Source organism: Rhinolophus ferrumequinum, chromosome 7 (assembly GCF_004115265.2).
Source record: "Rhinolophus ferrumequinum isolate MPI-CBG mRhiFer1 chromosome 7, mRhiFer1_v1.p, whole genome shotgun sequence".
NCBI classification, from domain to species: Eukaryota; Metazoa; Chordata; class Mammalia; order Chiroptera; family Rhinolophidae; genus Rhinolophus; species Rhinolophus ferrumequinum.
Window position 1 is genome coordinate 67,062,836 of NC_046290.1, and position 14,139 is coordinate 67,076,974.

Genomic DNA, 14,139 nt, shown 5'->3' on the forward strand with positions numbered 1-14,139 from the left:
TGATTATTCCATACAAATCTGATGATTTTTTTCTTGTATTTCTCTGAAAAAGTGCCATTGGGATTTTGATGGGTATTGCATTACATCTGTATATTGCTTTAGGTAATATGGCCATTTGAACTATCTTGATTCTTCCAGCCCATGAACATGGGAGAGTTGTTCTTTAAACTGTTGCATACCAGTAATGCGTATTAAGTGTGTGTGTGTGTGTGTGTGTGTGTGTGTATGTGTGTGTGTGTGAGAGAGAGAGAGAGAGAGAGAGAGAGAAAGAAAGATTAGTAAAATTGATTTTCTTTTTGCATTCTGAAGATATTTGGTTTTAGTCTGGATTACTCTGCTTGTAAATAGTGCTTCCTGGCAAAATTAGGGGATGGATAGTCTATGGTGTAGCTATAATGTCAGTTCTCAATCTAGTCTCACTGAGTGTTAAAACCTTTCCTAAGAGGTTTGGATAAGTGAAATTACATGGATGTAGAATTACTTTCAGTGCATATGAATGGGCAAAGAAGGCAGTATGATTCCACTCAATAGGGAAGGACATATTGGATAATTATTTGGGTGAAGGAAAACTAAATTCCAGACAGAATCAAGTACAAATGCAAAGAATACAGAAATCTGGGATTTAAAAAAAGGACTCAACAAAAAATGTGTTTGTTGACTCTTATCTATATGAGCTTTGAGTTACTGGTAATTCATTCAATTAATAAAAATACATTCATGAAATGCCTGTTGTATAGTTAGAATAATATAGAGACTGGATATAAAAACATGACCAAAACAACTGTATCTGTTCATTAGCAACTCAGTCTCTTAGAGAAAACAAATGTGAATAAAATGCATTACAAAAAAATTTTAGAATCTTCAAATATACCTTCTGAAAAACCCTTAAATTGCCTATCAAATATTGCGCGATTCCCATTAAGTCTAATATTGCCAGTGGTTGACTGTTTCTTTATTGTGAACCAGATAAAGTTGCTGGCATGCATTTAGGAGCCATTGTGTGTAATGGAGACTTATCTATATATTAGAACCATAGTCAGAACAATGTGAAATACAGTAGGAAACTGAGACTGACAAGGTGACTGGCACATCATTTCTCTCATCTTGGGCTTACCCTCCAGAAGGTGGTCATTGAGTAGGATGAAAATGGAGTCTCACTTATATATAATTCTTACTTTCTTTTAATTTTCTGCAAAGCTTTCATAATATTTAAAAAGTATAGTATTTATAGTATTAAAATAAAAAACAGCAACAACAAAAAAAATGCACATGAGGTACCTCTTCTGTACATACACAGAATGGGAAGACAAAAAGGAAGTTGCTAACTTAGGAAGTCGCGGTTCTCAAAGAGGAACTAAATTTGAAACCCAGTTATTCTGTTTCTAGTGTGCTTACTGGAGACAAAGATTGTTGTAGGCAGAAGCAACTCCCAAAGCTCAGAGGTTGTGAAAGAGGTAGTGTGTGAGTTAATGTAACAGGACATGTGTAGAATGCAGCCTGTTTTGTGTGCCCATGTATTTATGCAAGGTTGGGAAGAGTAGCTGCTGTGAAGGACACGAATGCAAGATTTTTACAGGGAAAGGTGCAGAGTTTTGTAACCTGCTACGGAGTTTGCTATTACCCTGCTTTCATTGGAGCACTATTGATGCTATTTGTTGGGAGTACATACAATCGCATAATCAGATTTCTTAATAGAATAATACCTCTTGTAGTAGCAGAGGGGTGGCCTAGCGGAAAAGAAAAGGGAAAGAACTAGGGGAGATAGGAAGGGCATAGAGAAGGGACAGTTTCCATGAGATAAAATTACCTGTTGCCATCTTTTATTCTGTATCCTGCCTCATCACAGACCTTTCTCTAATAGTTATCTTTAATTTATGCCCTACTTTTCATTAATCTTGCCTTCCATTCGGGAGCTAGACATTAATAAGAGTTACATAAATGGAGAAAGAATAAGTACAGGTGGTGTAAGAACTTACAGCAGGGGCATGAGACACTTAACCAAAAAGTAATGGTCCAGAAAAGCCTCTTGGAAGTAATATGTAAATTGAGACCTGAAAAATTAGTAGAAATTAGCAAAATAAAAGGTGAATATAGGGGTGAGGGATGAAAAGAGAACAGCAGGCACAAAGTATCAGAGGCAAAAGGGACTAGAGAATTTAAGGAACTAAAAGAAGTTAAGTAGATGCTACATTACCATATGGGAGAATAAATGAATGAGTGAATGAACGGTTTTTGAGCTTTGAATCCAAAAGGAAGCATGATGGGTAAGGCAGCACAAAGAATCAGAAGACAGATCATGATCCATGTTAACTAGTTAAAAATTATTCTGCAAGTTATGAAAAGCCACTGGAAAATTTTAGGATGGGAAACAAAGATTACTCTGCAGTGGATCGGAGAAGAGTAAGATAGGAGTTAGGTAATGAGGAGGATAGTACAAGTACATGGGGTGGCTGCCACTAGAGTGACAGCGAGAGAAATAGGAGTAAATTATCCACGAGGCTTTGAAAGGTATTGTCAACCAGATTTAGGTAACGTGTTTGGAGTGTGTGGAGGGGAGAGATGGTAATAATGAAGGAAGCAAGTGTCAGAGGTAAGGATTATGATAATTATCAACGATAATTCCCATTAAGTCTTGAATCAACTATTTTTAGTTGTTTTTTTTTAATCTTATAGAAAAGCTTTAATATACATATGTCTAAAACTGTGCTTTCCTGTTCATTCATGCATTCATCCATCCAATAAATGAGTGATATAGCAGCTATTCATTTGGCAATTGTTTAGTTCCAGGCACTGGTCTTGGTGCTTGGGACACATTAGAGCAACAAAACAGAAAAGGGAAAAAAAAAAAAAAGGAAAAAAAATCCTGACTTTGTGAAGTTTAGGTTCTAGTGGGAAAAAGGTGAGAATGGGAGGTTGACAGTTAATTTTCATTTTCCCTGTTGTTTCTGTATCCTTCTGTTGTTGTTTGATTTTTGTTTCTTTGAAGAGCATATATTTATGTGTTACTTTAAAAACAACTTTTTGTTTGGGAATAATTTCAAATCTTCAGAAAAGTTATAAGAATAAAAATAGTACAAAGAATATCCTGTGATTTTTTTTTTTTCCTTTTATATAGATTCACCTATTAACATTTTACTTCATTTGTTCTCCTGTGTGGTCTTTCTCTCTCGTAATATACAGAAGGATGCATCTCCCTCATTTTATATTTACCTGATGTTCTGGTGTTTTCTCATAATTGGATTCAGGTTATGCATTTTTAGTTGAAATATTGCAGACCATCCTTTTTCCTTCTCAGGATTTCATATCTGGAGACACGATTCCCATCTATCCATCATTAGCACTGGTAATTTTGGTGCACCTGTTCAAGGGTTTGTCCAATTTCTCCAGTGTGTTACTGCTTTTTTCCCTTTTGCAACTAACAAGGAGACATTTTAAATCATGAAAAGATTCTACTTCTCATTAAAACTTCCCCCTAGGTTTAGCACTCATTTGTCATGATTCATGCCTGATCTAATCTTCACTATGATAGTTGCAAAATAATGATTTTTTCCAACTTCAGCATTTCCTCCGTATTTCCCAGTCAGCATTTACATTACCTTGTGTTGCTTAGAGATTATTTTCTGTGATGAGATACCGCAGTCCAAACTTCATTACTTCATTTGAAGCTGATTCTATGAGCAGGACTTTCTCTGATTTTCTGATGCTGGTGTTAGAGATTAAACATACGTTATGCCATCAATTTATTCAACAGTTCAAATTTATCTTGTGGGAGAGATGCATATCGATCTTATCATGACTCATTTTAATAACAGATGATAATGATGGTTAACGACATTTGTTTCTTCCAATAAAGGTAAAAAATCAATACTTATAAGTGGAGAATGTATTATAAGGTCTTGATTCTGAAAAAGGACTTTTACCAAGGGCTTCTCAGAATGGTCATATTAATGGTAGAAAAAAACAATGGGTGATAGTGGTAAATGTCTTTCGAAGGATTACATCAGGGGTCCTGTTACTGAGCCGAAGGGAAGCCTGGACAGAGTCGGGTAACAGAACTACAAAAGGAGTGATTGTAATGGTCACTGGTTAGTAAATACCTACTTTGTGTAGTACTGGATGTGCCTGCTAGGCTTCTTGCATGTACTATGAAATCAAGTTTTGCAAAGTACTTCCTATTGCTTTCATTTTAAACATAGGAAAACTGAGGCTCATAAGTTATTTAGGCATCTCTTCCTGCCTCAGTCTCATTTCATTTTTAAAATATTTATTTGATTTATACCTATGAAGAGAATAATTTTAAATTTTATTCGTTTTGTCACGTATACCAGCTCTCGCTATCACTCCTTTCCAAATGAGGACCCTAAAAACGAGGAATACACATATTTTCATCTGCCTACCTTGTCAACTACAATGCAGAATCATATTAGTCTACAGTATAACTGCTGGCAATTCTTGTCGGATCGTCTCTTACTGATGCTGCCTTCATTAAGTGCTTTTAAAATTAGTTCCTCTTCATTTTCCAAATTCTATCCACAAAATAGCAGGAAGCAAGTCATTTCCAGAGAGGTAAATGGATTTCCTTGCTTACAATTTTAACAGAGCCTGAAATTATCCTTTTGTAATTAACTCTTTCTGAGAGGGATGTTTTTAATGTGGCTTTTAATACATCGCATTTTTAATAATGATTGTAGTTGGTAGTTAGGATTTGGGGTAATTATTTTCACTGTTTCTATTAGATTGAATCATATGAACTGCCAACATATGGTTTAATCTGAATTTCATAAAGGAAATTTATTATTTTATATAAAAGTGTGTCAGAGATAGGGCTGACTCCAGGTAGGGTATATCAGGGCTCTGGCTTCTCTTCTCTGTGATGCCCGTGGTTCTGCCCATCCTCATGTGTCGGCTTCATTTTTAGGCTGATAATACAATGATACCAGCAGATTCTATAATCACACCCAGAATGGTAACTGTGGGTGTAAGTTACACACTAGCTCTTTTGTACCTCTTCTTTAAAAATGAGAAAAATTTCCCCAGAAACTCTTAACTGAGTTGTTTTCTGGAAATGACTTGCTTACTGTTACTTGTTTTTGTTTTCCATCTCATTAGTCGTGTGATCATTACTAAACTAAACCCTGGGAAGAAAAATGGAAGTACCATGATTAGTTCAGAATTATCTTTTGGGGCTTGATAGATACTGAGCAGTTAACCACTATTACCACTATAGTAATTTAAGCATTGAGGTTAATATAGTCAGATTGGGAAAAATGTGTAAGTATGTGGAAAAAAATAACTTAAGCAGCTTGGTTAATACAACTCCTCTTGAATTTACTATCGATACCCTAATTTTGTATATTAGAGGTATCTCTTTGTTTAATTACTGAGACATTTTGCACAAAAGAATTATAAAACAAAAACAAATATCAATTCTTTAACTATTGTGTAGGATGTTTCAGCCCTTTCGTTTAGAATGAGGAATCTGAGAACATATACTGATTAAAAATTATCTTCATTTTTCTCAAATCAAATACTGAGAATATGTTTTAATATATTTTATATATTGAATATAATTAAAAAATATTTGAAACAAATATTTATAACCCATCTCAAAAACACAGTTTAAAACAGTGCTTTATAACATAAAACAACAAATAGTAACAATACCTTCTTGCTATTCTGTTTGATTTCTACTGAACAGTAAAATTATTATTTTGTAATGGTAAAGGGCATTTTGACAATCTTGATAGCAGTTTCTAAAAGCTAGTAATTCTATCACTTCAAGGCTATTCTAATAATTTTTGCCAAGTATGTAATTTAAAATACACTAAATTTGCTGTTTAGCTACCACTGTTCTGCCTCATTAATTTTAATATTGTATTGTATGTGTTCATTTCATTTTACTTAATGTTACCTGGCCAGTAAATATTTTCTGGTTATTAACATCAGCATATCAAAATCAGAAAGCAGATTTGATATAATTTAACCAGAAACTCTCATTAAGAAGATCTTATTTAAACAGTTATCAATTTGAAAATAGTTCAATTTCTCAAACACTACTTTCAACGTAGAGCATAATGTATTATCACAATAAACACTAAGGTTATTCAAATGTTTATTTTAGATAGAAATTGGTATTTTAGCATACCCAGTGGTGTGTTACTAGTGAGATAGCCTGTATTTTATCCACTTAAAGGGAACTATGCCGTCTTTTTCATTACTTAAATAGGTAATAAAGAGAACCTATCATGTAGGAGTTTTTTTGTTTGTTTTACTTTATTCAATGTGGACATTGGGCCTTATAAGAAAATAACCTTGCTCCATTAATAATAATTAGACATCACAATGTGCTTATTGGTTAACATGAATCATTTGTATATTATTTTAACAAATGAAATGTTATATCAGATTCTGATTGGCAATGCTATTTTCTCATCCCAGTGCACGGTCTAGAGTTGTCCTGTCTAATTTGATAGCCACTAGCAATATGTGGCTCTTGAACATTTGAACTGTGACTAGTGTGACTGAGGAACTGAATTCTTAATTTTACTGAATTTTAACGAATTGAAATTTTAATTTAAATTGCTAGATTTGGCTAATGGTTATTGTGGTGGACAGCACAGACTTAGAGTAAACATATTTGATCTAGTTTAAACTGATTCTCTTAAATAAAAACTCTTATACAACAATTGAATTACAAGTTTCTGTTCATGTAGCAATTGATTCCTTTAATAAAATGCTACTGCTTTGGTTCAGGATTTATATTCTGCTGTGAATGTTTGGATTGCAGACTCTATAAGGAATATGGTTGGATAGATGGACATGGGTGGCAGAGCATAACTACCCATAAGGTTGGTTTATGTGAATGGGGTTAGAATAATACAGGAACGAGGACCTCAAGATTATAGACAGGAAAAGTCCTAAACACAATTATGAAGCACCTTTCCCAGTGCTTCTCTCCGATAGAGTTCATTCTCTAAAATCCACAGATATTATATCTTCTTAAAAATAAAAAAAAAAAAGAACTAGGAGAAAGAAAAAAAAAAACAAAAACAGAATCTAGTATTTGCAAATTTATTCAAATGAACAAAAAGTAACAATGCCCTTGCCTGCACTAGAACAGTTTTTCCTCTCAGACTTGATTTGGATTTATAGCCATTTTAATAGTTTCAGATTTTCCGAGTTGGCTTTTAAGTTGTCCTTGAAAATAGCGTCTTTTAAAAATTATTGTATCATTGTGTAATGCGTAGAGACAGTGCATTCTTGAAGCTTGAAAAAATGGAAATTACCATAAAATTTATTAATACTACACATAGAAAAGCATGGCGATTTTTTTTTTTTTTTGGATGGGGTATTTAACATGAGATCTAGTCTCTTAAATTTTTAGGTGCACAATACAGTATTGTTAACTCCAGACACAGTCACTAAAACTTAGTCATCTTTTATAACTAAAAGTTTTATACCAGTTGAACAACAACTCCCCATTTCTCTCTCCCCTAGCTCCTGGCAGTCCCCCTTCTACTCCCTGCTTCTATAAGCCTGACTACTGTTTACTACAAGTAATAGGGAACCTAGAATTACAAAGACTCAGAAGTTTTTCTTACATCATAATTCTGCAATAGTTGGCTCATCAATTCAATAGCTGTTTGATGACAGAATCTACATCTATGCAATTTTCTCAAACCTTTTCTCATGCTTGTCTTACCCTGGTTGTATGGCTGCTGTATTTTCATCCATCACATCCATGTTCCAGGCAACAAGGGGGTGGCAGGGAAGAACCCATGCTATGCCTATGTCTTTATCAGAAATTCAAAATTTCTCAGAACTGTCCTTTTCCTCCCAAAAGACTTTGACCCACTCCCCACCTTTAGCTCGCCAAAACAAACAAACAAACAAACAAACAAAGAGGGGGGAGGGTAGGGGAGGAGAAAGGAAAGGAAGGGAAGTCAAAAATTGTTATTTTTATTAGCAAACCAAAAGGAGAGAGAATAAATGTTGAGTAGACAGTTTATAATATATCACCCTGGCTATTTAAAGTATTTTCTAAGGTTAAACTTGGCAACTGGCAAGAGAGGAATGGGTTTGGGTTTGGGCAGGGTCACTGAATGAAGGCATGAATTCTGAAGAATTGTTGTTCATGAGGAGCAGTTTTGCAGAGAAGCAAGAAGTATTCAGGACAATAGGATTGTAGGATAGGACATAACATGCCAATAGTATGTTGTGATTATTTGTTTTTAGGAGTAGGAATCTCTTGTCATACCAGAGTAGCTTTTTTTGTTTGTTTGTTTGTTTGTTTAGTACAGTGGGAATTCTGTAAGTGGTCTAACAGTAGAGCATTTGACATCTGATCTAATCTTTAGATTTCAGTGACTAAACCTTCATGATTCAGAAGTCTTAGTAAAATAAGGAGCAGCAGAATATGATTGTATAGACTCCAGTGCTTCTTGAGCTTCTGTCCCTGATAACTGAATAAGATTACTCTAGTCCCTTGAATATTGACTCTTCCTCCTTACCAAGTCACCTGTCAAATAATGTGATTGGATTGCATCTCTAAACTGTTTCCCAGCTTGGGGGCCCTGTAATGGTTGTCTGTTTTCATTTTCCATGAAAAGACATCCTTAATATTCTTTTGGAAACTGTTTCATCCGCCTTTTAAGAAAATGGACTTGAGAGCATCCAGTGAATAACTGACTAAGATAGTACTAGAATTCAGACTTCCTTTCAAAGGCCAAAGTTTTTTGTCCTTTGAGTGATTTCTAGGTTTTAGTTGTGGTTCTGTAATGAGAGAACGGGGAATTATGTTTATTGTTTTTCTTCTTTGTTTCTTTTTTGTTATCACTATCCTTGCCAGTATCAAGAGATATTTCTGGCTGATAATGAAAGTTCAATATATGTTAGTGATTAAATGAATGAATATCATTTAAAAATATATATTTAACTATTAAACTCAGTAGCACACATAACCCAATGTGTTGCATACCCTATTTTAAATACACTGGAATCCATCAAGGCATTAAATGTTGAGGTTACCTATGTCTGTTTTCTCATGTGACTATGTATTTGAAATAGATCTGTTGTACTGGTTCTGTATGTCACTATCGTAGAATGTGATTGAGCAAGGATGTAACATTCTTAATTTCTTTACATCTTGAATTCTAATGATGAAGAACCTGAACTTGTCAATTTCAGTAGTTATCCCCAGTATAAACATTGTCAATTCAAGATTTAAACATCATAATTAAAGATTCTCCGTATTCCTTTTTCTCCCTCCCTTCACTCCAAGTTGATCTAAGTTCTATGGAGATTTGCACCATTATTCATTTAATCCATGACACTATTAAGCTGTAAAACTAAGGAAAAAAATGCTGTCAATTTAATTATGGAATAATATAATTATAGTTTACCTAATTTAGGAATCATACACACCAGTCTCTCAGTACTTCTACATTTTTTTATCCCTTCTAAAAAAAATGGCAATTTCTTCCACCATCAAATGCGTTTTTTGGTGTGTAATAGTTTCTCAGAACAGAAATTAGCAGAGTTTTGTCTACCTGGAATGTCTTCCCATTTTTAAAAGATGTTGTTTCTTGGCAAAAAATATAGAATTCACCCCACTGAACCAATGACAAACATTTGCTTACTGATATAAATTAAAGCCTACTATTCTTTTTCATCCCTTTCTACATATACAATGACTTTTGCTTCAGCGCTGCTTCATGAGATTACTTTTTGAAGATATTTTAAACATTAAACCCATTCTTTATAATACTAACAATGCATATAACTCAGTTGAAGTGACAACAATACAAAGAGCTTTGCCAATTTTGTGCACACATTGGCAATGGCAACTGTGTAAGAACTACCACCTGACAACAGCGCTAAGATGTCATCATTGGAAGATGCATCAAAGATGCATCAAAGATGTTAATATATGAAATGTGTGTTTTAGAAGCTATGAAATATAGTCCTTTCCCCAGGAGACGGTGTATTTGCGGTCCTGTTTGATTTGGGGGCTTTAGCCTCTATCCCTGCCACTTCTGCCCAAAAAGCCTCTTGTTAATAGTCCATACAGATTATACTATGTACTCCTGGTTCTGTCTCCAAGCTTCCCTGAATCTGCCAGTCCACCTTTTACAACTTCTGTATTACCTCTCCAGACAGCAGGAATCCTTGGTTATTTTCGCCATGCCATGCTCATGCTCCACGTTTTTCAAACTGCCAGTGGGATCTCTGAGAAACTGAGTTAGGGATAGCAATATAGGAGATTTCACTGAGCAGGTGACACTTGAGTTGTAGTTATTTTAAAAATATATGTAAGTTATTCAAATAAGAGACATATGAAAGGGGAGAACGCTGCATTTCAAGCAAAGTTGAAAGCATGAGACAAGGGATGCCCTGTAAACAGTGTGTATATGTTGGTGAGTCTCTATAGAACACAGGATATGTGCTAGGATCGTAGAAAATCAGTCAGATTTGGGACCAAATCAAGAAGAGCGTGTTAAAAAACAACATATTAAGGATTTGGATTTCACTATTTGTGAAAATGGTCATAAATCATCAGCTGCTTTGGAGTAAAGGAGTAAATGCCATAAAATTCATGTTCTAGGAAAGTGATTTTGGTAACTTGGTAAAAGATGAATTAGAGTTGGGAAGAACTAAGGTCCAGTATTTTGAAGTTGTTTCAGTTGTTCAGTTGAGGCGCGGAAGCAGAAGTAAAGGCTAGCTTAGGAGAGGCAGGAAATGAGAACATTTGACAAGATAATAGTACTTCCACAGAACGTAGGGCCTAAGAAGTAGTCCAAGAGGACCTAAGGGCTCCCACTGGCGACAATGACTAGGTAGGTAGATGGCGTTTCATTATTTGAATTAAGACGACCAGGAGACCAGGTTTACGGCTGGAGGCTGATGGGTTTGATTCTTAAAAATATTTCTTATCAGGCTTCAGAGAAAGAATGTTTTCTTCAGTATTGTTTGGTCTATAGTTTAGTCATGCCAGGGAAGGACGAGAGAATGGGTGTTCCACAAAGCACATAGTAAGTGTTAGGGTGAAACATCTGGGATAAATTGAGGAAATCCCAACTCAAGGAATGTAATACTCTAGTAGGTTGTACAGTCTGAAACATATAAATAGGTTTAAGAAAATGTTGGATAAGTAATATAATATATCATAATAGACAGTGATGCATATGCACATGTTTTGAGATTATGAATTTCAAAAATGCATTTCTGAAACTACATTAAGAGATTCTTCATGTACTAGATACTTCTCGACCACAAAACATCTTACAGTTCCATTGCTAAACGTTTCTTAGGTTCTCATAGTTCAAAAGGCTATATAATGATAGAGTTGGATTAAGTGCTTGTGAGTTTATATTCTTATTCTGCTAAATGAAACTGCAATTTTGATTTCACTGATTTATTTTTTCATAGTCCACAATTCGTTATCAAGATGATTAAGTGTTTTATGCATGGAAAGGACAAGGGTTGTATAAAATGAGGACTAAGTGTTATTGTTTTTTAACAACTTTCAATATCTTTTTTAAAAAGCTTAAATTTACCCTCAAATTAAAATATATTAAAAGTCATTAGCTTATACAAATCTAATGATCATTTAGAGATCTATTATAGATTGCTTGCAAAAGGTTTAGATAAAACAAGTTGTAGAAAGTATTGCTCATTCTCATACATATCTTTCATGAAATTCTAAATGTTGATTACAAAGGAAGATGTATTAAGTTAGTAAAATTTGCATACCTTTGGCTATTCTTTTAGTTTGACTAAATGCTTTCTGTTTTAATGGCTCTTATTAACCATTAAAGAAACCATAGTTTCTTGCAAGCTATGGTTTGGATAGTAAAGTCTGGTGTATAATTAGGATTAAGGTCTATAAAAATGTGTGTGATGAAACTATAACTTCGTATTACCATAAACTAGTCAATAAAGTAAGAAAATGGGCAAACTTATCCCATTGTATATGTTTATGAAAAACCTTATCTTCTGTATGGATAAATTCTGTTATTGTGTTATAAATATTAGAAGTATTTTTGTTTGTTTGTTTCATAGAGCATACTTCTAGGCCTATAGTTTCAATCAATTAATTAGAAATAGGATCAGTTAAGATTTATATTTACAGAAACTAGGGAAACAACTATATTGTATACTTGTTAATGAAAGTCATTAATGAATATTATGTGAGGGTATCACTTTAGCACGACTTTGAAATAGTCTTTAATTACCCACACTAGTTACATATAAAATCCCTTTGAAAAAGTTAGAATTATAATTTAAAAGATGATATCTGATATAATTAATAAAGACAAAGTAATCATGCGTTTTATCTGTGCCATTCACTGTTAATTCCCTTAGACTAAATACTTTCATTATCTCATTGCCATTCCAAATCTTAAGGAATATTTTTAAATTTGTTCAGGATGAACATTTATAATATTTTTTTTCTTGCAGATAAGAATGTGCCTTTTGATGAGAGGATTTCATCTTTCTACATTGAAGAGCAGAATTTCTATGTTTAAGGAATAAGAAGCCACTTTATCACTTGGGGGGGTATTTAAGTTACATATATTATGACAACCTTAATTTGTTGTTTCAGTAAACACTGCTATCATTTGCTATATCTTTGTATGTATAGAAGTGTTCTTAAGGGGCTTAGAGTTATTGGCAGTAAACTGTACTATAATAGAAATCTGTTTGAAAATTATTTTAAAGCAGTGTTTACTGATCAGTTTTATTTTTTGCTTACCATATTATTGTAAACTGTTTTATATACTAGTCAGATAGTGTTTTGTTGTTTTCTTTTTTCTGGTTAGTTATATTTTTTTTCCCGGAACTATAAATTCCAGCAACTAAGTGGTGTGGAAAAATAATTTTAAAATTTCTTTACCAAGGTATACTTCCCATTTTTGTGGGGAGAAGAAGTCAAATTTATCACTTTCCTTTTTGTTTTTTTTTAAATACTAATAAATGTCTGAGTTGTATGCAAAACAATAAATATGATTTAAAATTATTTTAAAGTGGTACGGACAGAATGTGTTTACAAAACAAACTCAAACACTATATAGAATTATATATTAACTTACATATTTTGTATGATTTCTAGAAAAATCTGTCTAAAAAGGGTTATCATATTTTAGCAAATTCCTTGTTAAGATACCTGCTTTGATTAGATATTTGAGAAGCTATTGAATTTCACAGCCATTTTATTTATTTATTTACCGTATTGTGAAAGAAAAATAATGGCAAAAACATTCCGGTCATATTATGGTGTAGGAGAACAAGAAATTAAAGTACATGCACAGACTTTGGAATCAGACAGACCTGGATACAGAGGCTGGCTTCATTATTTCTGAACAACTCATTTAACCTTATTGAGCTTCAGTTTTTCACATTTTAAAAATTTACTTATAGGAAAGGCATGGGTCACAAATTCAGTTGCTTACAGGGAGGGGCCAGGGAGGTCATTTAAATGCGTATCTATCAGTCAGGATAGGCTAGGTCGTATAGTAGTTACAGGTGGTAATCACAGTGGGTTACAACAAAAACTTACTTCTCACACATGCTGCCCACTTGTTATAGACTGTGATTCTGCTCTCCCTTGTATTTTCTCCAGAGCCAAGGCTGGTGGAGAAACCTCTACCTGGAATGTCCTCATAGCTGAATATCCAGACATGGTGAACTGCACGCTAGTTCATAAGTTTCTGCCCTAAAGTGATATATTTCATTTGCTTCTACATTTTATTGGTCAAAACAAACCGTAAGGCCACTTCAGAGTTCCACAAGGCAAAGATAGGTAATCCTCTAGCAATGAGGTAAGTTGGAGTATTTGGCCCCCCAGAATGCTGATTTAGTCTTACCTTTGTACTGACAGGCTTTCCGCCAGGAGTCAAGTCCCCTGATGCCATTGTATTTGAATATATTGTGTAAGCAGGGACTAAGTGAAATACATCACCTCTTCTAAAGGGATCACCGCTGTTCAGCTCCCAGTAATTGCTGCTACGAGGAAATACTTGCCCAGTATTGCTAAATATTTTAGTTTTTATTTTCAAGAGATGCAAGACTAGATTTCTTACATGAAGTTTCCTCATTTTAAAATGTTATTTAAAAAGAACACATTTTTTTATTAAATGT

The 14,139-nt window shown here is 33.9% G+C and overlaps 1 protein-coding gene across 1 annotated transcript in view; it reads left to right on the forward strand.

Annotated features, from left to right (window-relative positions):
- FAM174A (family with sequence similarity 174 member A) overlaps positions 1–13,018 on the forward strand; it is a 30,746-nt gene extending 17,728 nt beyond the window's left edge. The window contains exon 3 of the mRNA XM_033111288.1: positions 12,460–13,018. Within this exon, the coding sequence (XP_032967179.1) occupies positions 12,460–12,463 (4 nt within the window). The 3' untranslated portion in view covers positions 12,464–13,018. The remainder of the gene's footprint in view (positions 1–12,459) is intronic.
- The last annotated feature ends 1,121 nt before the right edge of the window (positions 13,019–14,139 follow it).